The 25,561-nt window shown below is 42.6% G+C and overlaps 1 protein-coding gene and 1 long non-coding RNA gene across 2 annotated transcripts; both read right to left on the bottom strand.

Annotated features, from left to right (window-relative positions):
* Positions 1–1,411: 1,411 nt before the first annotated feature.
* On the bottom strand, positions 1,412–15,630 carry pierce1 (piercer of microtubule wall 1; the record flags this gene model as incomplete). Its single annotated transcript, XM_084176161.1, has 3 exons — positions 15,298–15,630; positions 1,720–1,798; positions 1,412–1,597 (listed from the first exon to the last, which is right to left on the bottom strand). The coding sequence occupies exons 1-3, from the start codon at positions 15,543–15,545 to the stop codon at positions 1,412–1,414; spliced, it is 513 nt and encodes a 170-aa protein (XP_084032287.1). The 5' UTR covers positions 15,546–15,630.
* Positions 15,631–16,559: 929 nt separating this feature from the next.
* On the bottom strand, positions 16,560–18,507 carry LOC311141483. The gene is made up of 2 exons (XR_014614224.1): positions 18,312–18,507; positions 16,560–17,219 (listed from the first exon to the last, which is right to left on the bottom strand). It is a non-coding gene; the product is annotated as an uncharacterized lncRNA (long non-coding RNA).
* Positions 18,508–25,561: the final 7,054 nt, after the last annotated feature.

Here is a 25,561-nt window from a genome sequence, read left to right on the forward strand (position 1 = left end):
ATATTATTTTTATATTTTCCTTTATTATTTTCCCCTAATTTTCCCCTAACCTGTCCCATAATTGGAGTAAACTAATGGACAACAACAGTACTTCTACTTCCAGCTTATACAGTACATACTATATACATTTTATGGACACAGTATATTTTACAATAGTTATCTTTTGTTTGTTTTTAGTCCCATCCTTCAGCTACCCTCAACCCCTCCAAGCATTACTCAAAGGAGCTAAAGCACTATGCTGTTGTACACTTCTCTCAAAATACCCCTGAGAGGTAATTTCACTACTATTCTCTTATCTACACCATGTACATTAGTTAATTAATGTCCATCAAACAAAATGTCTTAATATCGCCATAGATGATTCGCCATTTATTTATATTCCTTCTGAGACTTGACTTGGGCTCACTAGTTTCCTAGCAACCACTGTAAGACAATATTTTAATACTTGCGTTACCATGACCCAGTTTTCTGGAATAATTCAAGGTGGTTAAATATCATTTGCAGGATCAATTTAAGTGTAGATGGAATATCAACTGAATTCCAAAAACTCATACAAATCTTCTGTTTGAAAGGTACCGGGAGTTGGATCAATTCTTATCCTTTACACAATCTTAAGAGTAATAAAACATACACTGAGTGTACAAAACATTATGAACACCTGCACTTTCCATGACATAGACTGACCAGGTGAAAGCTATGATCCCTTATTGATGTCACTTGTTAAATCCACTACAATCAGTGTAGATGAAGGGGAGGAGACAGGTTAATGAAGGATTTTTAAGCATTGAGACAATTGAGAGATGGATTGTGTATGTGTGCCATTCAGAGGGTGAATGGGCAAGACAAAATATTTAAGTGCCTTTGAACAGGGTATGGTAGTAGGTGCCAGGCGCACTGGTTTGTGTCAAGAACTGCAATGCTGCTGTGTTTTTCACACTCAACAGTTTCCCATGTGTATCAAGAATGTTCCACTACCCAAAGGACATCCAGCCAACTTGTTACAATTGTGGGAAGCATTGGAGTCAACATGTGCCAGCATCCCTGTGGAACGCTTTCAACACCTTGTAGAGTCCATCCCCTGATGAATTGAGGCTGCTCTGAGGGCAAACTAAATATTAAGAAGGTGTTCTTAATGTATTGTACACTCAGTGTATATCCTCAATTAATGTGCCAGCAAAATGCTCAGGAAGTTGTTGTTAGATCACCACCTTGTGGCCAAGACTGATGTTGAGGTAAGGTTTTTATTGAACCGATCACCAATGGTAGGTAGGGTCTAATAAAACGAGGTCAATGAATGTTCTGTATGATGTTTTAATACTCATGAAAGGAATTGATCCTATAAAAGACAAAGAGAATAAATGGCATACAAATGTCACAATGAAAATCAATTAGGGTAGGTGGAGTAATGTTTTCAATTCTTTGGACCACTCCCACTGTCGTATGCATAATTAAAGTTGATCCTGTCCTGAAACATGGGGATGGTGTCGTGTCCTGTGATTTTGCTCTTCTCAATGGACGTGTTGAAACCGTTATCTCTGAACATCCCACTTTTCAGCATGTGTTCTGAAAACTTCCGATAACTGCCATTAAAAGTTGTCTGATGGGATAGGAAAAATTAAACAAAATCAGGTTCAGACAGATCAGTGCAAATAATCATGTTGTTTTTTACATTGTAAGTTTTTTTTTAGATTTTCATGCTGTTTATGGCATCTTTCTTACAGGCATTTCATGAACGGTTGGCCTCTTGCTTCCATATATTTGGCTTGATGTCTGGTAGAATGGGTGGTTTTTCTTCGTACTGAAATAGACATATATTGGCTCAGTGCATTGATCATCAAAAGCAAACAACCTTTTTGGTGCATAACATTTATTAGCAAAATGGTTAAAGGACCAATGCAGCTGTTTATATCTCAATATCAAATCATTTCTGGGTAACAATTAAGTACCTGTTTTCAATTAAAACGGTAAAAAATAAAGAAAAATTGCTTCTTAGCAAAGAGCATTTTCTCAATAAATTATTTTGCTAGGACTGTCTGGGAGGGGCCTAATTGGACGAGCCTAATGGGCACTGGTGGACTTAGCATTAGGCAGAAGAGGCAATTGCCTCAGGTTTCACATAATCAAGGGGCCTCATGAGCTGGGCATAGTAATACAACATTTCCAAATGTTTTTAAAAACTAAATAACAATGCTCTGGTCGAGGCATAATAAATAAATAAATCCCCATCAAAATCTGTCTGTTTAAGATAAGGATATCAATTTTTAAGATAGGGATATCAGCATGGGCTGCATCTGGCCCAGGTATCCTGGATGGATATCGATCTCATTCTGTCAGTAGAGGATTCCTGGTTGTTCTTTAAAAGTGCTTTCCTCTCAATTTTAAATAAGCATGCTCATTTGCACCCCAGTATCTCTATTTGCACATCATCTCTTGCACATCGATCATTCCAGTGTTAATACTAATTGTAATTATTTTGCACTATGGCCTATTTATTGCCTTACCTCCATAACTTGCTACATTTGCACACACTGTATATATATTTTCTGTTGAATTTTTGTCTTTATGTTTTGTTTTACCCCATATGTAACTCTGTGTTGTTGTTTTTATTGCACTGCTTTGCTTTATCTTGGCCAGGTCGCAGTTGTAAATGAGAACTTCTTCTCAACTGGCTTACCTGGTTAAATAAAGGTGAAATAAAATAAAAAATAAATCTCAATCTACCGCATCCGCCAATGTCGACCTTCTGCATCTGCAGTGGAAGGTGGCAGAGCTACAGTGCATTTTGAAAATATTCTGACCCCTTGACTTTTTCCACATTTTGTTACGTTACAGCCTTATTCTAAAATGGATAAAATAAAAATAAATCCTCATCAATCTGAAAATAGTTGTGCAGCAATGCTCCGGAGGGAACGGCTGACGTTTTACGGGCTCCTAACCAACTGTGCTATTTTGTTAGTTATTTCGCGTTGTTTGTAGCTTATTTTTTGTGTACATAATGTTGCTGCTACCATCTCTTATGACCGAAAATAACTTCTGGACATCAGAACAGCGATTACTCACCTCGAATTGGACTAAGATTTTTTCTTTAACGAGTCCGATGCGAAGGATATACTGCTTTCTCTGGAACGGGCCCAAATACCCGTCATTTGCGTGAAGAAAAGACGGAGAAAAAGGGGGCGGAGGTCGGGCTGCCTTCTGAGAATTCGTAGGCGAGTGAGTAAACCTCCACTACCATCCGTTCTATTGGCCAACGTGCAATCATTGGAAAATAAACTGGATGATCTACGATTAAGACTATCCTACCAATGGGACATTAAAAACTGTAATATCTTATGTTTTACCAGGATTTTCCATGCATCGGCAGGACAGAGAAGCTACGTCTGGTAAGACGAGGGGTGGGGTGTGTGTCTATTTGTCAATAACAGCTGGTGTGCGATGTCTAATATTAAAGAAGTCTCGAGGTATTGCTCGCCTGAGGTAGAGTACCTTATGATAAGCTGTAGTCCACACTATCTCCCAAGAGAGTTCTCATCTATATTATTCGTAGCCATCTATTTACAACCACAAACCGATGCTGGCACTAAGACCGCACTCAACGAGTTGTATAAGGCCATAAGCAAACAAGAAAATACTCATCCAGAAGTGGCGCTCCTAGTGGCCGGGGATTTTAATGCAGTCAAACTTAAATCCGTTTTACCTCATTTCTACCACCATGTCACATGTGCAACCAGAGGAAAAAAAACTCTAGACCACCTTTACTCCACACACAGAGACGCATACAAAGCTCTCCCTCACCCTCCATTTGGCAAATCTGACCATAATTCTCTTCTCCTGATTCCTGCTTACAAGCAAAAACTAAAGCAGGAAGTACCAATGACTTGCTCAATACGGAAGTGGTCAGATGACGCGGATGCTACGCTACAGGACTGTTTTGCTAGCACAGACTGGAATATGTTCCGGGATTCATCCAATGGCATTGAGGAGTATACCACCTCAATCATCGGCTTCATCAATAAGTGCATTGACGACGTCGTCCCCACAGTGACCGTACATAAATATCCCAACCAGAAGCCATGGATTACAGGCAACATCCGCATCGAGCTAAAGGCTAGAGCTGCTGCTTTCAAGGAGTGGGACACTAATCCGGACGCTTATAAGAAATCCCGCTAAACCCTCAGACGAACCATCAAACAGGCAAAGTGTCAATACAGGATTAAGATTGAATCCTACTACACAGGCTCTGACGCTCGTCGGATGGGGCAGGGCTTGAAAACTATTACGGACTACAAAGGGAAACCCATCCGCGAGCTGCCCAGTGACGCGAGCCTACCAGACGAGCTAAATGCCTTTTATGCTCGCTTAGAGGCAAGCAACACTGAAGCATGCATGAGAGCACCAGCTGTTCTGGACGACCGTGTGATAACGCTCTTGGTAGCCGATGTGAGCAAGACCTTTAAACAGGTCAACATTCACAAAACCGCGAGGCCAGACGGATTACCAGGACGTGTACTCAAAGCATGCGGGGACCAACTGGCAAGTGTCTTCACTGACATTTTCAACCTCTCCCTGACCGAGTCTGTAATACCTACATGTTTCAAGCAGACCACCATAGTCCCTGTGCCCAAGGAAGTGAAGGTAACCTGCCTAAATGATTACGCCCCGTAGCACTCACGTTGGTAGCCATGAACTGCTTTGAAAGGCTGGTCATGGCTCACAACCACAGCATCATCCCGGATACCCTAGACCCACTCCAATTCACATACCGCCCCAACAGATCTACAGATGATGCAATCTCAATCGCACTTCACACTGCCCTTTCCCACCTGGACAAAACGAACACCTACACTACCGGTCCAAAGTTTTAGAACTCCTCCTCGTTCAAGGTTTTTCTTTATTTTTACTATTTTCTACATTGTAGAATATAGTGAAGGCATCAACACTATGAAATAACACAAATGGAATCATGTAGTAACCAAAAAAGTGTTAAACAAATCAAAATATATGTTATATTTGAGATTCTTCAAATAGCCACCCTTTGCCTTGATGACAGCTTTGCACACTCTTGGCATTCTCTCAACCAGCTTCACCTGGAATGCTTTTCCAACAGTCTTGAAGGAGTTCCCACATATGCTGAGCACTTGTTGGCTGCTATTCCTTCACTGTGCAGTCCAACTCATCCCAAACCATCTCAATTTGGTTGAGGTCGGGGGATTGTGGAGGCCAGGTCATCTGATGCAGCACTCCATCACTCTCCTTCTTGGTAAAATAGCCCATACACAGCCTGGAGGTGTGTTGGGTCATTGTCCTGTTGAAAAACAAATGATAGTCCCACTAAGCCCAAACCAGATGCAGAACGCTGTGGTAGCCATGCTGGTTAAGTGTGCCTAGAATTCTAAATAAATCACAGACAGTGTCACCAGCAAAGCACCCCCACACCATAACACCTCCTCCTCCATGCTTTATGGTGGGAAATACAAATGCGGAGATCATCCGTTCACCCACACCGCATCTCACAAAGACACAGAGGTTGGAATCAAAAATCAACAATTTGGACTCCAGACCAAAGGACAGATTTCCACCAGTCTAATGTCCATTGCTCGTGTTTCTTGGCCCAAGCAAGTCTCTTCCTCTTATTGGTGTCCTTTAGTAGTGGTTTCTTTGTAGAAATTCGACCATGAAGGCCTGATTCACACAGTCTCCTCTGAACAGTTGATGTTGAGATGTGTCTGTTACTTGAACTCTGTGAAGCATTTATTTGGGCTGCAATTTCTGAGGCTGGTAACTCTAATGAACTTATCCTCTGCAGCAGAGGTAACTCTGGGTCTTCCATTCCTGTGGACGTCGTCATGAGAGCCAGTTTCATCACAGCGCTTGATGCCATAATATGGACTTGGTCTTTTACCAAATAGGGCTATCTTCTGTATACCACCTTGTCACAATACAACAAATTAACTTTTAAGAAGGCACACCTGTTAATTGAAATGCATTCCAGGTGATTACCTCATGAAGCTGGTTGAGAGAATGCCAAGAGTGTGCAAAGCTGTCATCAAGGCAAAGGGTGACTATTTGAAGAATCTCAAAAATAAAATCTATTTTGATTTGTTTAACACTCTTTTGGTTACTACAAGATGTGTTATTTCATAGTTTTGATGTCTTCACTATTATTCTACAATGTAGAAAATAGTTTAAAAAATAAAGAAAAACCCTTGAATGAGTAGGTGTTCTAAAACTTCTGACCGGTAGTGTATGTGAGAATGCTGTTCATTGACTACAGCTCAGCGTTCAACACCATAGTGCCCACAAAGCTCATCACTAAGCTAAGGACCCTGGGACTAAACACCTCCCTATGCAACTGGATCCTGGACTTCCTGACGGGCCGTCCCCAGTTGGTAAGGGTAGGCAACAACACATCTGCCACGCTGATCCTCAACACGGGGGCCCCTCTGGGGTGCGTGCTCAGTCCCCTCCTGTACTCCCTGTTCACCTACGACTGTGTGGCCAAACACGACTCCAACACCATCATTAAGTTTGCTGACGACACAACAGTGGTAGGCCTGATCACCGACAACGACGAGACAGCCTATAGGGAGGAGGTCAGGACCTGGTAGTGTGGTGCCAGGACAACAACCTCTCCCTCAACGTGATCAAGACAAAGGAGCTGACTGGGGTACATCACTGGGGCCAAGCTTCCTGCCATCCAGGACCTATATACTAGGTGGTGTCAGAGGAAAGCCAAATAAAATTGTCAAAGACTCCAGTCACCCAAGTCATAGACTGTTCTCTCTGCTACCGCACGGCAAGCGGTACCGGAGCGCCAAGTCTAGGACCAAAAGGCTCCTTTAGGTTGTTGGGCTCCCGAGTGGCGCAGCGGTCTAAGGCACTGCATCTCAGTGCTTGAGGCGTCACTACAGACCCCGTGGTTCGATTCCAGGCTGTATCACAACCGCCATGATTGGGAGTCCCATAGGGCGGTGCACAATTGGCCCAGCGTCGTCCGGGTTTGGCCGGTGTAGGCCGTCATTGTAAATAAGAATTTGTTCTTAACTGACTTGCCTAGTTAAATAAAGGTTAAATAAATTTAAAAAATACCCCCAAGCTATAAGGCTGCTGAACAATTAATCAAATGGCCACCCGGACTATTTACATTGACCCCCCCCTCCATTTGTTTTTACACTGCTGCTATCCGCTGTCTATTATCTATGTATAGTCACTTTACCCCTACCTACAATGTACAGATTACCTCGACTAACCTGTACCCCCGCACATTGACCCCAATACCGGTACCCCCTGTATATAGCCTCGTTATTGTTATTTTATTGTTACTTTTTATTTTACTTTAGTTTATTTGGTAAATATTTTCTTAACTCTTTCTTGAACTGCATTGTTGGTTAAGGGCTTGTAAATAAGTATTTCACGGGAAGGTCTACACCTGTTGTATTCTGCGCATGTGACAAATAAAGTTTGATTTGATTTGAACCTGACAGAGGATCTGCAGAGAAGAAAGGGAGAAACTATCCAAATACAGGTGTTGTGACGAGGTGTGAATTAAGGAGTCAGGCGCAGGAGGTAAAACACTGAAGTCCAGAGTTTATTCCGTTTACATAAATCCTCCGCTCGCCGAAACCAGTCATCCACCGCAGGAGCGTCGGTCTGGCTCTGGTGCCATGGTGTCAGGACCGGTTGGTAACCCAAAACACATTGGAAGGGTGTAAGGTTTGTGGAGGAGTGGCGGAGAGAGTTCTGAGCGTATTCTGCCCATGTTCCTGACAGTAGGTCCGCAGGAACCTACCCACATCTTCATTCACACTTTCCCCCTGACCATTACTCTCTGGGTGAAATCCAGAGGTCAGGCTGACCGAGACCCCCAGACGTTCCATGAATGCCTTCCAGACTCTAGACGTGAACTGGGGACCTCAGTCGGACAATATATCCTCTGGTACCCCGTAGTGCCGGAAGACGTGAGTAAACAGAGCCTCTGCAGTTTGTAGGGCCGTGGGGAGACCGGGCAGAGGAAGGAGGCAGCAGGACTTCGAAAAGCGATCCACAACGACCAGGATAGTGGTGTTACCTTGGGAGAGGGGAAGATCAGTAAGAAAATCAATACTAAGGTGAGACCATGGTCGTTGTGGAACTGGTAAAGGTTGTAGCTTACCCTCTGGGAGGTGCCTAGGTGCCTTACTCTGGGTGCACACTGAGCAGGAGGAAACATACACCCTCACGTCCTTAGCCAAGGTAGGCCACCAGTACTTCTCGGTCAGGCAGTGCATTGTACGACCGATACCTGGATGACCAGAGGAGGGTGACGTGTGTGCCCAGTAGATCAGACGATCACGGATAAGCGCAGGCACGTACTGCAGCCCAGCTGGACACTGCGGTAGAGATGGATCTGTGCGTAATGCCTGCTCTATATCCTCGTCCATCGCCCATACTACCGGCACCACAATGCATGAGGCTGGGAGTATGGGGCTGTCGTCTCTGGGCCTCTCCTCTGTGTCATACAGCCGAGACAGTGCGTCTGCCTTCACGTTCTTCGTACCCGGAATGTATGAGAGTGTGAAATCAAACCGGGTGAAGAATAGGGCCCACCTGGCCTGGCAAGGATTCAGCCTCCTCGCTGCCCGGATGTACTCCAGGTTATGGTGGTCTGTCCAGACGCGGAAAGGGTGTATCGCCCCTTCGAGCCAATGCCTCCACACCGTCAAAGCTCGGACAACAGCCAGCAGCTCCCGATCACCAACGCCGTAGTTCTGCTCCGCTGAGCTTCTTCGAAAATAAGGCACAGGGGCGGAGCTTGGGTGGCGTGCCCGAGCGTTGGGATAAGACAGCGCCTATCCCTACCTCGGACGCATCCACCTCCACTACGAACAGTAGTGATGGATCGGGGTGAGCCAGTACCGGGGCGGAGGTGAACAGATCCCGCAATCTACTGAAGGCCAAATCAGCCTCAGCAGACCAGTGGAGCCGGGACTGCCCACCCTTCAACAAGGAGGTAATGGGAGCTGCGACCTTGCCAAAGCCCCAAATAAACCTCTGATAGTAGTTGGCAAAGCCAAGGAAGCGTTGCACCTCCTTCACTGTGGTTGGAGTCGGCCAATTACGCACGGCTGAAATGCGATCTCCCTCCATCTCCACACCTGTGGTAGTAATGCGGTATCCGAGGAAGGAGATTGACTGCTGGGAAAACTCACACTTCTCTGCCTTGGCATAAAGATCATTTTCCAGCAGTCGGACCAGTACCTTACGAACCAGGGACACATGCTCGGCGCGCGTAGAGGAATACACCAGGATGTCATCAATGTAGACCACCACACCGTGACCAAGCATGTCCCGAAACACCTCGTTCACAAAGGAGTGGAAAACGGTTGGAGCATTCATCAAACCGTAGGGCATCACCAGGTATTCATAATGCCCCGAGGTTGTGCTGAATGCTGTTTTCCACTCATCCCCTTCCCGAATGTACACCAGGTTGTAGGCACTCCTGAGGTCTAATTTAGTGAAAAAACGGGCCCCATGCATTGACTCAATCACTGAAGGAATGAGGGGAAGAGGATAACTAAATCGTACCGTCACCTTATTCAGTGGTCGATAATCAATGCACGGGCATAAACCGCCATCTTTCTTCTTCACAAAGAAGAAACTCGAGGAAGCAGGTGAAGTGGAGGGATGTATATACCCCTGGCGCAGGGACTCGGTGACGTATGTTTCCATAGCCTCCGTTTCAGCCTGCGACAGGGGATACACATGACTCCTTGGAGGTACAGCGTCTACCCGAAGGTTTATCGCGCAATCCCCCTCCCTATGAGGTGGTAATTTAGTTGCTTGCGTCTTGGAAAACGGGAGCGCCAGATCATGGGGGGGGGAATGCGCACGGTGGGAGTACCGTCTGGACTTCCACCGTGGTCGCACCAACGGAAACACCTAGACACCTACCCGGGCACTCACGCGACCACCCCATAAGAACCCTCTGCGGCCATAAAAAATCGGGGGTTGTGAAGGGCTAACCACGGAATACCTAAGACTACAGGGTAAGCAGGAGACTCAATAATCAAAAAGCTGATCTGCTCAACATGCGTCTCCTGTGTAATCTTGGTGACTGGTACAGTAACCTCCTTAACCAACCCGGACCCTAATGGTCGACTATCAAGTGCTCTGATGGGGAGTGGAATGGATAGGGGAACCAATGTAATGCCTTGATGGCGTGCAAATGCCCTGTCCATGAAGTTCCCAGCTGCGCCTGAATCGACGAGCGCCTTACACTGGGAAACTACCAGGTGATCGGGAAAGGAGATAGATAGGGTACAGTGCGCCACAAAGGGCTCTGAACAAGTTTGGGTGTTGGTTACCTGGGGTGATGCGTGATTACCCTGCCTACCGCCTCCAGACCCAAAAGAACATTGACTGCGACGTGAGGTGGATTGTCCCTTCGTGCCACCAGAGTGGCACAAAGGGACAAGAGTGTCACTGTCCTCCTGCGCTCTCTCGACCGGCGGCTCCCCCCAGCTCCATCTGCTCGGGGTCAGAGTCATCAGGAGTGGGAACGGGCAGACCCCTACCAGGACGTCCTCTGGCTGCTAGCAGATTGTCCAGCTGGATGGCCATGTCCACCAGTTGGGAGAACGATAGCATGGCATCACGGCAGGCTAGCTCCCGTCGGACGTCCTCCCTTAGGTGGCACCGGAAATGGTCGATCAGGGCCCGCTCGTTCCACCCGGACCCTGCTGCCAGCATCCGGAACTCCAGCGCGTAGTCCTGTGCGGTCCTCGTCCCCTGCCTCAGATGGACCAGTCGTTCGCCCACCTCTCGACCCTCAGGCAGGTGATCGAAAACGGCCGGAAAGAGGCGAGCAAACTCCCCGTAGTCCTCCAACGCGGCACCTCTCTCATTCCACACCGCGTAGGCCCACTCCAGGGCTCTCCCACAAAGGCAGGAAACGAGGACGGATACCTTCTCCCGCTCCAGTGGCGCCGGCCTGATGCTGGAGAAATACAGCTCGAGTTGGAGCATAAATCCCTTACATCGCGCTGCCGTCCCATCAAACGCCGGTGGCCCGGATATCTGGATCCCTCCAGGGGCTGGGGTGTAGGTGGCTGGATCCGGTTGACCAGCTGGTCTCGATAGATCGGGTCCTCTCCTCTCCAGGCATTCTACTACCTGAAGAACCCGATCCATCGCTTCCCCCAAGCTGGCCAGCATCGAGGAATGCTCCTGGATCCTTGCCACAACACCAAAAGGCTCCTTAACAGCTTCTAGGTTGTTGGGCTCCCGAGTGGCGCAGCGGTCTAAGTCACTGCATCTCAGTATCACTACAGACCCCGTGGTTCGATTCCAGGCTGTATCACAACCGGCCGTGATTGGGAGTCCCATAGGGCGGCGCACAATTGGCCCAGCGTCGTCTGGGTTTGGCCGGTGTAGGCCGTCATTGTAAATAAGAATTTGTTCTTAACTGAACAAGTTAAATAAAGGTTAAATAAATAAATAAATACCCCCAAGCCATAAGACTGCTGAACAATTAATCAAATGGCCACCCGGACTATTTACATTGACCCCCCCTCCATTTGTTTTTACACTGCTGCTACCCGCTGTCTATTATCTATGTATAGTCACTTTACCCCTACCTACAATGTACATATTACCTCGATTAACCTGTACCCCCGCACATTGACCCCGGTACCGGTACCCCCTGTATATAGCCTCGTTATTGTTATTTTATTGTGTTACTTTTTATTTTACTTTATTTTATTTGGTAAATATTTTCTTCACTCTTTCTTGAACTGCATTGTTGGTTAAGGGCTTGTAAATAAGCATTTCACGGTAAGGTCTACACCTGTTGTATTCTGCGCATGTGACAAATAAAGTATGATTTGATTTGAACCTGACAGAGGATCTGCAGAGAAGAATGGGAGAAACTCTCCAAATACAGGTGTTGTGACGAGGTGTGAATGAAGGAGTCAGGCACAGGAGGTAAAACACTGAAGTCCAGAGTTTATTCCGTTTACATAAATCAAACACTCCCAGCGTGAAAACGAAACTAATACAAGGGAAAATAATCCACCTTGGCAAGTACAAATAGAAGAGTAGCTCAACCAAGCTACTCGCTCTCACAATAAACAATCACTCACAAAGACAAGGGGAACAGAGGGAACACTTATACACATACTAATTAGGGGAATGAGCACCAGGTGTGTGTGATTGACAAGACAAGACATGACAAGTGGAGTGATGAGAATGGGATCGGCAGTAGCTAGTAAGCCGGTCGACGACGAACGCCGAAACCTGCCTGAACAAGGAGGGGAGGCAGCCTCGGCGGAAGTCGTGACAGGTGTGCCAAGCTTGTAGCGTTATACCCAAGAAGACACGAGGCTGTAATTGCTGCCAAAGGTGCTTCAACAAAGTACTGAGAAAAGGGTCTGAATACTTATGTAAATGTGATACTTTATTTATTTATTTTTTTGCAAAGAAATTCTAAAAACCTGTTTTTTCTTTGTCATTATGGGGTATTGTGTGTAGATTGATAAACATAAAAAATATATATATTTCATCCATTTTAGAACAAGGCTGTAACATAACAAAATGTGGAAAAAGTCAAGGGGTCTGAATACTTTCCGAATGCACTGTACATTGGCAAAGATCTTTATAACTAACCCAAGATAGACCACAGCCTGTCGTTTCCAATGGGAGCAAATGAATCATAGTGAGCAGAACAAGAAAGGAGGTGGGCACAGCTAGCGAAATCCTGTTGGAGCGTTCTAGCATGTGTTCACATATTTCCGTTAGGAAACGCCTACTCTGTGAAGTGCGCGTGTGCAATAATTCAATTCGCCCTTGCACTCCTTCTAAACAGCACACTTGTTCGAAACTTTGGCAAAGGGTAAAGTCCACAAAACTTAGTACACTCAGTTCGTACCATATTGTAGTTTTGGGAACAGAAAACTGTACTGAGATCAAATGTTTAATCGATGAGAAAATGTGCAGAATGTCGACCAAAATTCATCTCGCGCCATCTTCTCCCACTGCCGGCCACTGGGTTTCCTCTCAACATATTTGGTGGTGAGTGGAAATGCCAACCGGATGCTTCAGATTTATACATCCGGTGAAACATCTGGCTCATTGTTCTATCTGTGATAGCGGTGTTTGGTTTGTCAGACCAGGAGACATCCCGAAAATCGGTCTTCTCACTAAAATGTCTGTAGTGTCCGAACAGTTTGGGCTACACCAGGGTTTCTCAAACTCGGATTGTCCTTAGTATGACGTCTCAAAACAATTCCATATGTTAGCTTAGTAGAAACTCAGCCCTTAGACTTTCTTTAGTAAAAATACATGTGCTGCTGATAATACTGCCATCGTCGTCAAGGAAGAGGCAGAGGACATGTATGTGTAGCCCATGTATCTGATGCAGTCTGGCCAAAAATAGTATGGCATGTCATATAAGACAGAGGGGCGCTGTTTTGCTCACTCGGATGCTTTCTCTGATGAGATAGTTTCAGCCACTTGCGAATTGAAGGAAAGTTGGCGGGTGCACAGTGCACTGTTCAGATGCTGGAATTATTTTGGATGAATGTGTGAAGGTAACCTACTTTTTGAAGTGATTTGTTTGACATCAGATGAAAACATCATGACTGGTTGTGTTCATGGCACATGACTGGCCTCTGCCTTGGGCCTCCAAATCACTAAGTCCGCCCCTGCTAATGGGAGGGATATGTAACCTGAAAACTAGCTGTTATTGGCAGAGATGTTTGAAACTCTCTTTGTTATTGGTCTATTAAAGATTGTCCTGTACTTTTCTATACTTTTTCACCAGCAGTTCTGAAAGTAGCACTCACGAGCCAAAAGTGGTCCCCGAAAATTGCATACTACATCATATATGTGCAGATATGTGCACCACTTCATTGCTCTCTCTCCCTCTCTCTCTCTCTCTCTCTCTCTCTCTCTCTCTCTCTCTCTCTCTCTCCTGCAACCTCATTGGATAATATTGGGCAGGCCTCTTGCTAGCTGTCACTCAAATGCGAGGTGCTGAAGCTCATTGGCTAGAACTCTAATTGCTAGGGGGCTGGCCCCAGTGGTGTAAAGTACTTAAGTAAAAATACTTTAAAGTACTACTTAAGTAGTTTTTTGGGGTATCTGTACTTTACTTTACTATTTATATTCTTGACAACTTTTACTTTTACTTCTCTGCATTCTTAAAGAAAAGATTGTACTTTTTACTCCATATATTTTCCCTGACAACCCAAAGTACTCGTTACATTTTTAATGCTTAGCAGGACAGGAAAATTGTGAAATTCACGCACTTATCAAGATAACACATGGTCATCCCTACTGCCTATGGTCTGGCGGACTCACTAAACACAAATGCATCTTTTGTAAATAATGTCTGAGTGTTGGAGTGTGCCCCTGGCTATCCGTAAATGTTTAAAACAATAAAATGGTGCCGTCTGCTTTGCTTAATATAAGGAATTTGAAATGATTTATACTTTTACTTCTACATTTGATACTTAAGTATATTTTAGCAATTACATGTACTTTTGATACTTAAGTATATTTAAAACCAAATACTTTTAGACTTTTACTCAAGTACTATTTTACTGGGTGACTTTCACTTTTACTTGAGTAACTTTCTATTAAGGTATCTATACTTTTACTCAAGTATGACAATTGGGTACTTTTTCCACCACTGGCTGGCCCACAAGAAAAGAAAACAGTTGCTTTCAAACTAGGGATTCCGTGGCTAATTGAGGTAAGACAGTAATTCTGCTCATAGATTATGCATGTATGAACTACACATTGACACATCCAGCCCAAAGCGGGAGGTTTAAAAAATACTTTATTTGTCGCCAAAACATATTGAAATGTCAGGCAGTCTTTTCCAAACAGCTACTACACTAAAAGGGCATTATCACCATTTTCACAATTCCACAGTATTATTCCAACCTCATAGTGTGGAAATATATGTATATAAAACATAGGAAAATCACGTTTTTGACAGCACTGGGCCTTTAAAATAAAGGGTATAGGCGACATTGGTTGGATACACTAACCTATCAGGCTATCTTATTGAAATATTAGGTTAGTCTTGTTATTGTGAATGTCTAGTTTCAGGCTACTGAATTGCTGTGAAATTACAAATGCTGCAATTCAATCGAACCTACCATGGCAATGTTGCACACACACAACACACACACACACACAGGAGGCTACCCTGTGAGTGGTGATAATGCAATGGGAGAAATAAACACAGCGTGCATAACCGCATTGCGGGTTCGATTTAAATGAGCACCTTAACATGTTGTAAGGAGGACTTACCTGTAGCCTTGAAAGCAATCGGGGTTATTAAAGCGCTTAGGAAGATTTCTGTCCACTTTGTAAACGTCACTGGTTTTCATAGATTCATTGTCATCTGATGGATGAGTTTCCACATAGTTTTCAGAATCCATGATTATGAGACGAGGTATTCCGGTCCCGATGCACACGACAACAAGGAGTAGGCTACTGTTTAAGTTAGTTGCTACCAACACAACTGTAACTAAGTGACGTCGGAGGGTCGGAACCATAGAGATCCTATTAAATTACGGACCATACAATTAGGAATTACAATACTAGAATGGTTATGAACCTTCTTATGATGGTATAAAAGGTCAGCCATTTTGGTCAGGGAGTTTGTCAACCATGGTTTGCCAGTGCTGTGATAAGATATTGTGTAAAACAATGAATTTGAAGAATTTATCAGCACTGTATGTTTGTTAGCTAGCTAGCCAGTTTTAGAGGAATGATTCTGTAAATGTTTCCAATTAACTGCCAATATGCCAACATTCCATTTAAAAAATGCAGCCAATCCACAGCCATAGACTGGCTTAATCGTTTGATCAGATTTAGACAAGTTGTAAATGCAAGAAGTACTGATATTGTATCATATAATAGCACTCACAGCTTTCCACAAAAATAAAAAATGGAGACATTTAAGGTCTGTTTATATATACTGTATTTTAGAGGCTATTTACACAGAACATTTGTATAAAACCCATATAAACTGTATTATATAACAATATTTTAGGTTGACAATACTTATATTGCACAATTTCTGATATATCCCATGCCTTACTTTTATTTTCCTCCATAAGTAAAATCAGGTAATGCATCTCCTATGCCTCTACTGCCATTCATTCCAATTGGTTTCGATTTCTCCCTGACCACAATGGCTGCCATTTTCACCCCATTCTGGAACATTGAGGGTTTATGACATAGCCCCTCTATTAATTTTATAGGATCTCTATGGTCAGAACAGACTGATTTTTAAAAAACTGGTCAATGGGTGCATCAGGGTCCCTTTGCTCAGAGACCAATTGTGTATTCAATTTCGCCTATTAGTGTAGAATTGAGTTGTCAATTGTCATGATAATTTATAAAACATAGACAATTACATGGTGCAGTGCCTATTTCAAATCATGTCCAACTAGGAGAGGTGGCTATAATGTTTCTGAACATTTTTCAATTATAGGCTAATTTTACTTCTTGATATTTGAGAATACATTTTTTTGCCTACAAAAAATGAAGGCCTAATAATAGGCTATAGCCTAATATCACTGTTTTATTGTACTGAAACAAGACATATGCAGTCAACATAAATATAACAGCCACAGGGAAATGATTCTGCAGCTATAAATAACAGATGTAACATTTAGAGTTAACATTTTCAAATGTCACAAATAGGCTATTCTTGGAGTGTTATCACCATTACAAGGTAGGCCTACAGTACATTCAACAACGTATTTAAAATAAACAATTCAACAATAATATTTAAGTAAACTGGCTAGTCAATTTCTTCACTGGATATGAAAGTAGCCTAAATGATTATATTCAAATGCTGTCATCCTGACACAGGGGCTGAGTTTTCACCACATTTCCTGCTTCACAACTGGCTATACAACGATGAGATGCATAGGATTACAGAGAACTGTGGTGTTGTCCGTCTCTCGTTGGCAGTGACAGCCACAGTGCATTATTACTCACGGTACGAGTTTGAGACTGGCCGAGCGCGTACCAAAAGTAATAATGGACCGTGAAGCAGGCAAAAACTCTTATCTTCGGTTTATCTGTGGGGAAAAAATCCCAGGTTTGATCTGGCTATGAGAAGCCAACAATCATCTATATCCCATTTTACAATATTGTAAAATTCCATTGGGCCTTGAGGTTAGAGGTTGGGGTGTGAGATTGTAGCTTCCATCTATCTGAAACAAGAGAAAAAGAAAAAAGATTAGCCTGCACAACCCACTGGGCACACACTGGTTGAATCAACGTTGTTTCTACGTCATTTCAATGAAATGACATTGAACCAACGTGGAATTGACGTTGAATTGACATCTGTGCCCAGTGGAAATTTGATGTCAAAGGTACATGAGCTTTACCAATATCTAGCCTATATTATAGGGCTGCATTTTGAATAGCAGAACAATTATCAGGCCTAGAGGGCAACATGCATAGCCTAATACAGTGGTTCCCAACCTTTTCCCGTTACTGCACTGCCAACTTAATTTTGCTCTGCCCAGAGTACCTCTGAAGTACCCCCTCATGTGCATTTTACCAGTAGGCCTATGGTCTCTTCTCAAGTACCCCCTGTGGATAGGCCAAGAACCCCCAGGGGTCCTAGTACCCCTGGTTGGAACCACTGGTCTAATAAACCAAGGAACTTGTTAGACCATTGATCAGCAGAAGATATTGAACATTTAAAGCTTAAAAGCATAAACAAATTCAGGTCATAAGCTATTCTTAGACATTACAATGATCATACATTGGCCTGTTTTGAATTGAAGAATTTAAGCCAGTGATGTAAATTACACAATTTGGACCCGACTTCTCATGCTGGGTGCATCAACCCCCACCTTGACGCAAAAAATGTTGTGATTTTACAGTGGCCTACCCTCAAATACAAATGTCCCACTACACCTGATGTCCCACTAATGACTTCACCCTATTGCAATAATTCCTTGAATTTTTTACCTAATCCCAATGACTTGGTGATTTTTTTTGTTGATTTCACGTTGAATTCACGTTAGTTGAAAACTCATCCAAATGTAACTAAAAACTAGACGAACATGGACAGTGGGTAGGCTTCATGTAGAAACATTTCATTGTTTCAAGTAATCAAGGACAAATAACAAATAGCATTTTCTGAATTAAAAACGACAGAGTACTAGTTTGAATATGTGTAACCCTATGTTACTTTTGCATATCACAACTGCATCATGATAATACTGTATCTTATGTTTTCTCTGGGAAAAATAAAGTATATTCTATAATCATGAAATGTCTTCCTTACTTACCATAGAATGGAGAACACAATGCCAAGCCTCTTGAGACTACCTGGTTGCAGCTGCCACATCACCTCTATTCACTTGACTGACTTGTAGGGCTACTTTGCCATCGCGACCATCTCCCAATATTGGTTTCATCACAGTATAGGCTACAAATGTGTATTTCCCTTGTGTTCCGTCGCTGCGGAATGGAGAAGAATGGTATAGCCTGCGCGTTTTGGAAGTGCTTTTTATGCATACCTTCCTGTTGCGGCCGGGAACTGGACGGTCATTCCCAAGCCGGAATTCCTGTGTGTGTTTCCAACTGATAAAATAAATTGTAAAACGAAAACACCCTCCATCCTGCTGAAAATGCTTCATGAATGACAACTTCAAAGAACTACGTGCTTTCTAGCGTCCATGTGTAAAGCAGCTTGAGTTATACAATCAATTGTTTGTGTTTGTAAAAATATATTAATTAGACCAGAATTACTGTAGTTAGGAGGGCCTAATTCATCCCATTGCAAATGGCCATTAATTAGGCCTAAAGAAGTTCAGAATGAGGCAGATTATGAAGCCATATAAAGGCAATTTACCTGTGTCAACTGAAATGGATTCCTCTACATTAAAATACATGTATTGTCATAGACTACTGTAGCATTTATCTAAACCAAATTAATGACCCTAATAAGGCACAACCGTTATTGTTATCACTAACATGTGGACTATTTTGCTTTTTGTCCACTAGCACATTAGGATAATAGTGTAGTAAGTAGTCTACTTGTGTTGCATAGAACATTAAGTAGTTTTGAGTTTGCAAGAAAGGCATTTCACTGTACTTGTGCATGTGACATTAAAACTTGAAACTAGTACACTATAAAGGCCTAGTAAACATATATTTAGCTGCTAACAGTAATTTGTTCTAAAGGACGTTTTTACTACAAGTCTGGGGTATAAATCTGAGTGTGTGGATGAAAACAGTGATTTATCCTGCTTCCTTAGGGTCTGTGCCGTTGGTCTTTATAAAACTCTGTCAGGCCCCCTCTTTGACGCAGATCCGTTTCCTGTGTGAGGGAGACATTGTATTGTTCTGAGGGCCCAGAGTGCAGTATCACCATCCTCCAGTCACTTCCCGCTTCCTCTCAACCAGGAAATGCTGCATTGCTATTTTCCACCAATAATCCAGATTTCAATTCAATCCTGCAAGTTGTAAAATTTTGAGAAGAGAATTTGTGAACCTATTGACCGTTAAATGGTGAAGGAGTCTCCCATTGGAAGCATTGATGTGTTAATACACCTAGGCCTGGGCCAGATTTACTAAGTGTTCAGCAAGGAATTAACACCAAAATGAAGGCTAAAACATGACACTGTTCATGTACACTCTAGCTTGACAAATATGTATATTTTTTAACCTTTACTTTACAATTTTGTCCTGTTCACATTGTTCCTATATAAAAGACAGATGCGAACTAGTCTGCGCAATGAAATCACAGCTGAGCCTTGGTATTGTTCCATACGTTGTTATTGCAAGGTATATTCAGCCTGTAATCTTAGACAACTAGTCTCTGGGAGTGGTCTTGGTCTAAATGGAAGGCTCTTGGTCATTTTAACTAACAGCACACAAGGAATGTAAAGATATTCCTTGACTGCACAGACACATCTCCAATGCATAAATCCATATGAGTCTAAATAAGTGTTCAGCGTTAAGGCTATAACTAAAGTCCATCAATTACCAAAGTCCAGCATAAATGGTTCCCACATTTTAATGATCAACAAGAACTACAGAATGTTTGAATACATTGTCTTGCATGCCTTTAATTTTGAGCAAAGATCAGCACAGTTGAAGATGTTTTTAGACACAAAGATGTGTATGAGGAGGGTGTAAATCACCCCTTTCAAATAAAGGGGGGTGGGGTCTCAATCCAGAGCTGTGACATGATTTCCAGTGCTGGGAGCCAAACAGGAATTCCTGGCTCCCCATACCAAGTCTCCGCTTCCTCTTCAGAGAACACAGAGCGACCTTGTAGGGGGGTGGATGCAAATTCCCCAGCTCATCCAAAGCAGCAGTAACAGCACCATTGTGTAATTTGGGACTCATAATTAGGAACATAATGAGCCTAATCTGTCCATCATTTTGATCCCCAAATGACCATCAACACACACACACACACACACACACACACACACACACACACACACACACACACACACACACACACACACACACACACAGTTCAGTCTTCAGAAGGGGGATTCTTGCCCCAGGGCTGCATCTGCTTGAGTATTTAAACTAGACAAGCTCAAATAGCACAGCTTGTGTTACGATGGCTCATTCATGCTCCGAGATCGTACATTAGTAGAACAGGCAGCCATTCTAGAAGGGTCTGCTGTCTAGTGTATGAACGATACATGTAGCCAAGGACCGAAAAAGACAGTTCATAATGGACAAGAGGGAAGGTCAGGAGCAGCACAGGATGTATGAGGGGTGTGGTGCAAAACAACCTAAATCTCACACAAACAGAACGTCAGGGCTGCTGGCTAAAGCATGAGAGAGTTACTAAACTCGTTTTGAATTCCTTTGCTCCCGGTACTTAGGCCCATTGCATTCCAAACTTGAAAATCAAATCGAGAACAAATGAAGGAAGTGATGTAAGAAGTTCCTAACTTTATCGTGGCCTAGCAGTCTTCAGCTGCTAAACTAATTACCCCCTCAGCGTTGAGGGCCCCAGGGCCTACCGCATCTCTAACACCCTTTTCATAGTACTGAGCCCAGCCAAACCAAGCCATACTGCACAGGCCTGGTTACGCATCGCCCATAGTTGTTGGAACCATGCTGGAAAGGAAATATCCAAGCCAGTACAGTGTGGTTCTTCTGGCACAATAGTGTGAAAAGGGTATCCAACAAGATAATTGACACATCATGAGGACTAATCAGTGTATCAGTCATCATAAGATACTATCCTATCTACAGTGAGCTCCAAAAGTATTGTGACAGTGACACATTTTATTTTGTTGGCAGTGTACTCCAGCACTTTGGATTTGAAATGACTAGGATGTTAAAGTGCAGACTGTCAGCTTTAATTTGAGGGTATTTGCATCCGTATCGCATTAACCATTTAGAAATTGCATCTCTTTTAGTACATAGCTCTCCCATTTTAGGGGACCAAAAGTATTGGGACAAATTCACTTAAATGTGTATTGAAGTAGTCAAAAGATTAGTATTTGGTCCATTATTCCTAGCACGCAATGATTACATGTGGTCCTCTGTAGCTCAATTGGTAGAGCATGGCGCTTGTAACGCCAGGGTAGTGGGTTCGATCCCCGGGACCACCCATACGTAAAAATGTATGCACACATGACTGTAAGTCGCTTTGGATAAAAGCGTCTGCTAAATGGCTTATTATTATTATACATAAAGCTTATGACTCTACAAACTTGTTGGATGCATTTGCTTTTGTTTTGGTTGTGTTTCAGATTATTTTGTGCCCAATAGAAATGAATGGTGAATAATGTATTGTGTCATTTTGGAGTCACTTTTATTGTAAATAAGAATATAATGGTTCTAAACACTTCTACATTAATGTGGATGCTACCATAATTATGGATAATCCTGAATGAATCGTGAATAATGATGAGTGAGAAAGTTAGAGGCCTAAATATCATACCTCCCCAAAAATGATAATCTCCCGTTATTGTGATGGTGTCTTGGGGGCATGATATTTGTGCGTCTAACTTTCTCACTCATCATTCATGATGCAAAGCAGACTGTCTGCACTTTAACCTCATAGTCATAGTATAATTTCAAATCGAAAGTGCTGGAGTACAGAATACTAAAATTGTCACTGTCACAAAACTTTTGGAGCTCACTGTATATGTGATGTGCATGTTGAGCAAATTAGATTTTTGTGGTGAAATAATCCGTCTAATTATGAAAGTAAGTATGCAAACTAGCACATGCACACACATACTCCCATAGTCCCATAGGGCGGCGCACAATTGGCCCAGCGTCGTCCGGGTTTGGCAGTCATTGTAAATAAGAATTTGTTCTTAACTGACTCGCCTAGTTAAACAAAGGTTAAATACAAAATAAAAATAAAATACAAAAATACTCACTCTGGCTCTCTCTCTGGGAAAGAACCAGCAACTCATACGGATTTGCTATGACACATATGCCATCTAGTGGGCTGAATAAGTGTTAGGACAAGTTGTCATTACAGATATATAAACGGTATGTATTCATAATTTGGCTTTTCTACAGAATATAATACATCCCTTATTTCCATTTCATAGTGTTATTTATTTCCAAACTCCAACATAGTATATTAGACTTCAGAAAACATTTCCAGGAGAAACAAATCCCAAAGTGGAACAAAGAGGTATTCTTCTTCTCAAAATAAATAAAACAGGCATGAATTTACTATAAAATAAATAACTTAAAATAAAGACATGATTCCAAGCTTTAGCATATAGTTATCACATATCACACACCAGAGTATATAATTACATCATTACTATCAACAGTCAAGAAATAAACCTTGCTTTCACACCAGTTCTGTACAGTATAAGGGACAGTACACAGTGAATTCAAAGCACAAAATACTTCCAGAATACACTGAAACTTCAGTTCGGTAATATGCATCTCTTTATCAATAGACATACAAAAACTTCCGTTTGTCAGTTTGAGTTGGTAATCAGCTAATGCAAAGAGCTGCAGCTCCCAGATTAACTTCAGTGAAAATAAGCTTTTAAAACAGAAGAGCGATATGAAACTGTCAGTGTCTCTCTGGAAGATGGCAAAACTGCATGGACATATCAATAATTCATCGAAAAAGCAAAAGTGGTCATGCTTGCATTGACAAAAAAGAAATGTCGAACTCACAAAAATGTTTTGTTAAAATTACAAAACCACAGGCACAAACACAGGGTAAGAAAGGAACAAGGTGGGATGAGTTAACGTAATAGATAGTCAGACCCTCTGTAGGACTGGCACAGGCAAGACAGGGCAAGCATGCATGCGTAGACAAACATAGCGCCAACCAAAGAGTAGCTACCGCCACCACAAGTAGTCAGAAAGAGAGAGAAAAGGGAAAACAAAGTGTGAGAGACGGAGAAAGAGAGTTGTGAGACAATCACCATAGCTACTGCCTGTGTGGCGGTGTAGCCAGAGAGAGCAGCTGTCACTCATATTGAAAGCCAATAGGGGAGAGCAAAACGAGAGAAGAGAGATCCGTCATCTCCGTTCAGATTGTATGCTTACCAGTAAACCTGCACTGAGTGCTTGAGTCAGACGATCACACAATGCAGTCATTTGTCACAGTTTCCAACTAAAACTCGAAAGTGAAATTGGTGCCAAAACAAATTTGTGCAGATATGTTGCAAGCCAACAATCAGTGTAATTTAAGTATGATCGGTATATAATCTATATACCCCAAAATAGATACATGGATGTGTACAGTAATCCTGAGGCATTACTGTGTTGAATAAGAGCTGGAATTGAATTCCCCTGGAAAATCAGCAACATTGTTCCAGTGCTAAGAAAACGTAGATTTATTCTGTTTTGTCTAATTGACATTACTGTAAACATGTTTTTTTGTGGCACAAACACAATTGCTTTTTTTCTTCGACATTGGGATTAAGCAATTGAATTCCAGCCCAAGTGTTCCATGGGTATTTTCCTACGGTGTAGTGTTTGTCGTGATGATAGCTTGAATGCAGGTTTGGAATAGTTGGAATATTCAATATGTAACAAGGCCGTCTCAGACTCCCCCCCTCCCTTTAAACAGGTACCGCCCCTGGGGACAAGGTACAGTATAATAGCAAGCAGCCACAACATGAACATACCCATCTGCAGTTAGAAAAACAACAACCAAGCTTGCAGAAACAATCAATAGGAAAATGACTAGAAATGGTGGTTGCCCCGCAATGTGTGTTGTTTTTGCTCCATTCAACAGAAGCCCACAATGGATTTCTGTACTGGGTCGCAAATTGGACTGCCTTGCAACTTGTCCCTTTAGTCTGTCGTCTCTCTGACTACAGTTTTAAGAGGAGGGCGCTTTTTGCAAGGACCTGTGCCCTGCCATCCCTGTGCGAGCCAAAGACTTTTAGGAATCTGCAATAAGAAAAAATGCAAACAAAAAAAGCAAACAAACAAAAATCACACAAGACATGTTAGAGGTGATGCATCAAGACACGAGGAAAGTCATTCCACGACATTCCTTCACATTCTGACAATTATTGTGGTAGATTACGTTTCCCTAGAGTAGAGTCTATGCTGCACCAGAGCATGTTTATGTACAGAAAACTCGAGGCTACATGTGTTAATCATTTTCAAAACAGAGGTATATCACCTGGTTCCAATACTATGTTCATTCATCTGATTTGACTTACTTTGACTTATCAATTGGTTCAAGCATGCAGAACAACTCAGTATCAAATAAAAAAGCAAAGCAGGGATACATTATTCATTATACAAAATAAATGAATCGCATGCCAATGATAGAATGGTGGTGGTTGCGTTACCATGTTTTTCAGAATGAAATGAACGTTTATCGGTCGAGAACACCACTGTAAACCTAGCAGGACATTCAGTAATTTAGGCGCTTCAATGAAGCCCCTTTGTCAGATTTTGGAGGAGTCAACAACAGTTTGTGGAAGAGAATACATTACTAGTCTGTTGTACCATCCTAATCAAGATAACATGCAAGCCGCGTTCTTTTCTAAATATCACATAGCTTTTTTTCCTTTACTGTGTAAACAGGCATGTCCTCTTTGAAACACGCCACATGCAACAACTGATTTAGTTCGCCTCTCTGCTTCGCAATCTTAAAGTAATCCCCTGCTGATGGTTGCTGCTCAAGAGCAGATATACGATGTACTGTGAATGCAATGCAGTGGAGGCTGGCAGAGCATAACGAGTCTCCCTTTAGGCATGCAATAATAGCTATTCCAAATAGGAATTGATATGTTTAGATGCAATGCTCTCTAATATGAGAAACCGTATTTTGTTGGTCAAATAAATCAAGAAATTGGTTATTATTATTAGTGCTAGAAGCAAGGCATAGCTGATATGCAGTGGAGGCGTGCAGAGCATAACGAGTCTCCCTTTAGGCATGCAATAATAGCTATTCCAAATAGGAATTGATCTGTTTAGATGCAATGCTCTCTAATATGAGAATCGGTATTTTGTTGGTCAAATAAATCAAGAAATTGACATTGGTTATTATTATTAGTGCTATAAGCAAGGTGTAGCTGATATCGACAGTGGGGTCGAACAACTTAAC

Source organism: Coregonus lavaretus, assembly GCF_964263955.1.
Source record: "Coregonus lavaretus genome assembly, chromosome: 14".
NCBI classification, from domain to species: Eukaryota; Metazoa; Chordata; class Actinopteri; order Salmoniformes; family Salmonidae; genus Coregonus; species Coregonus lavaretus.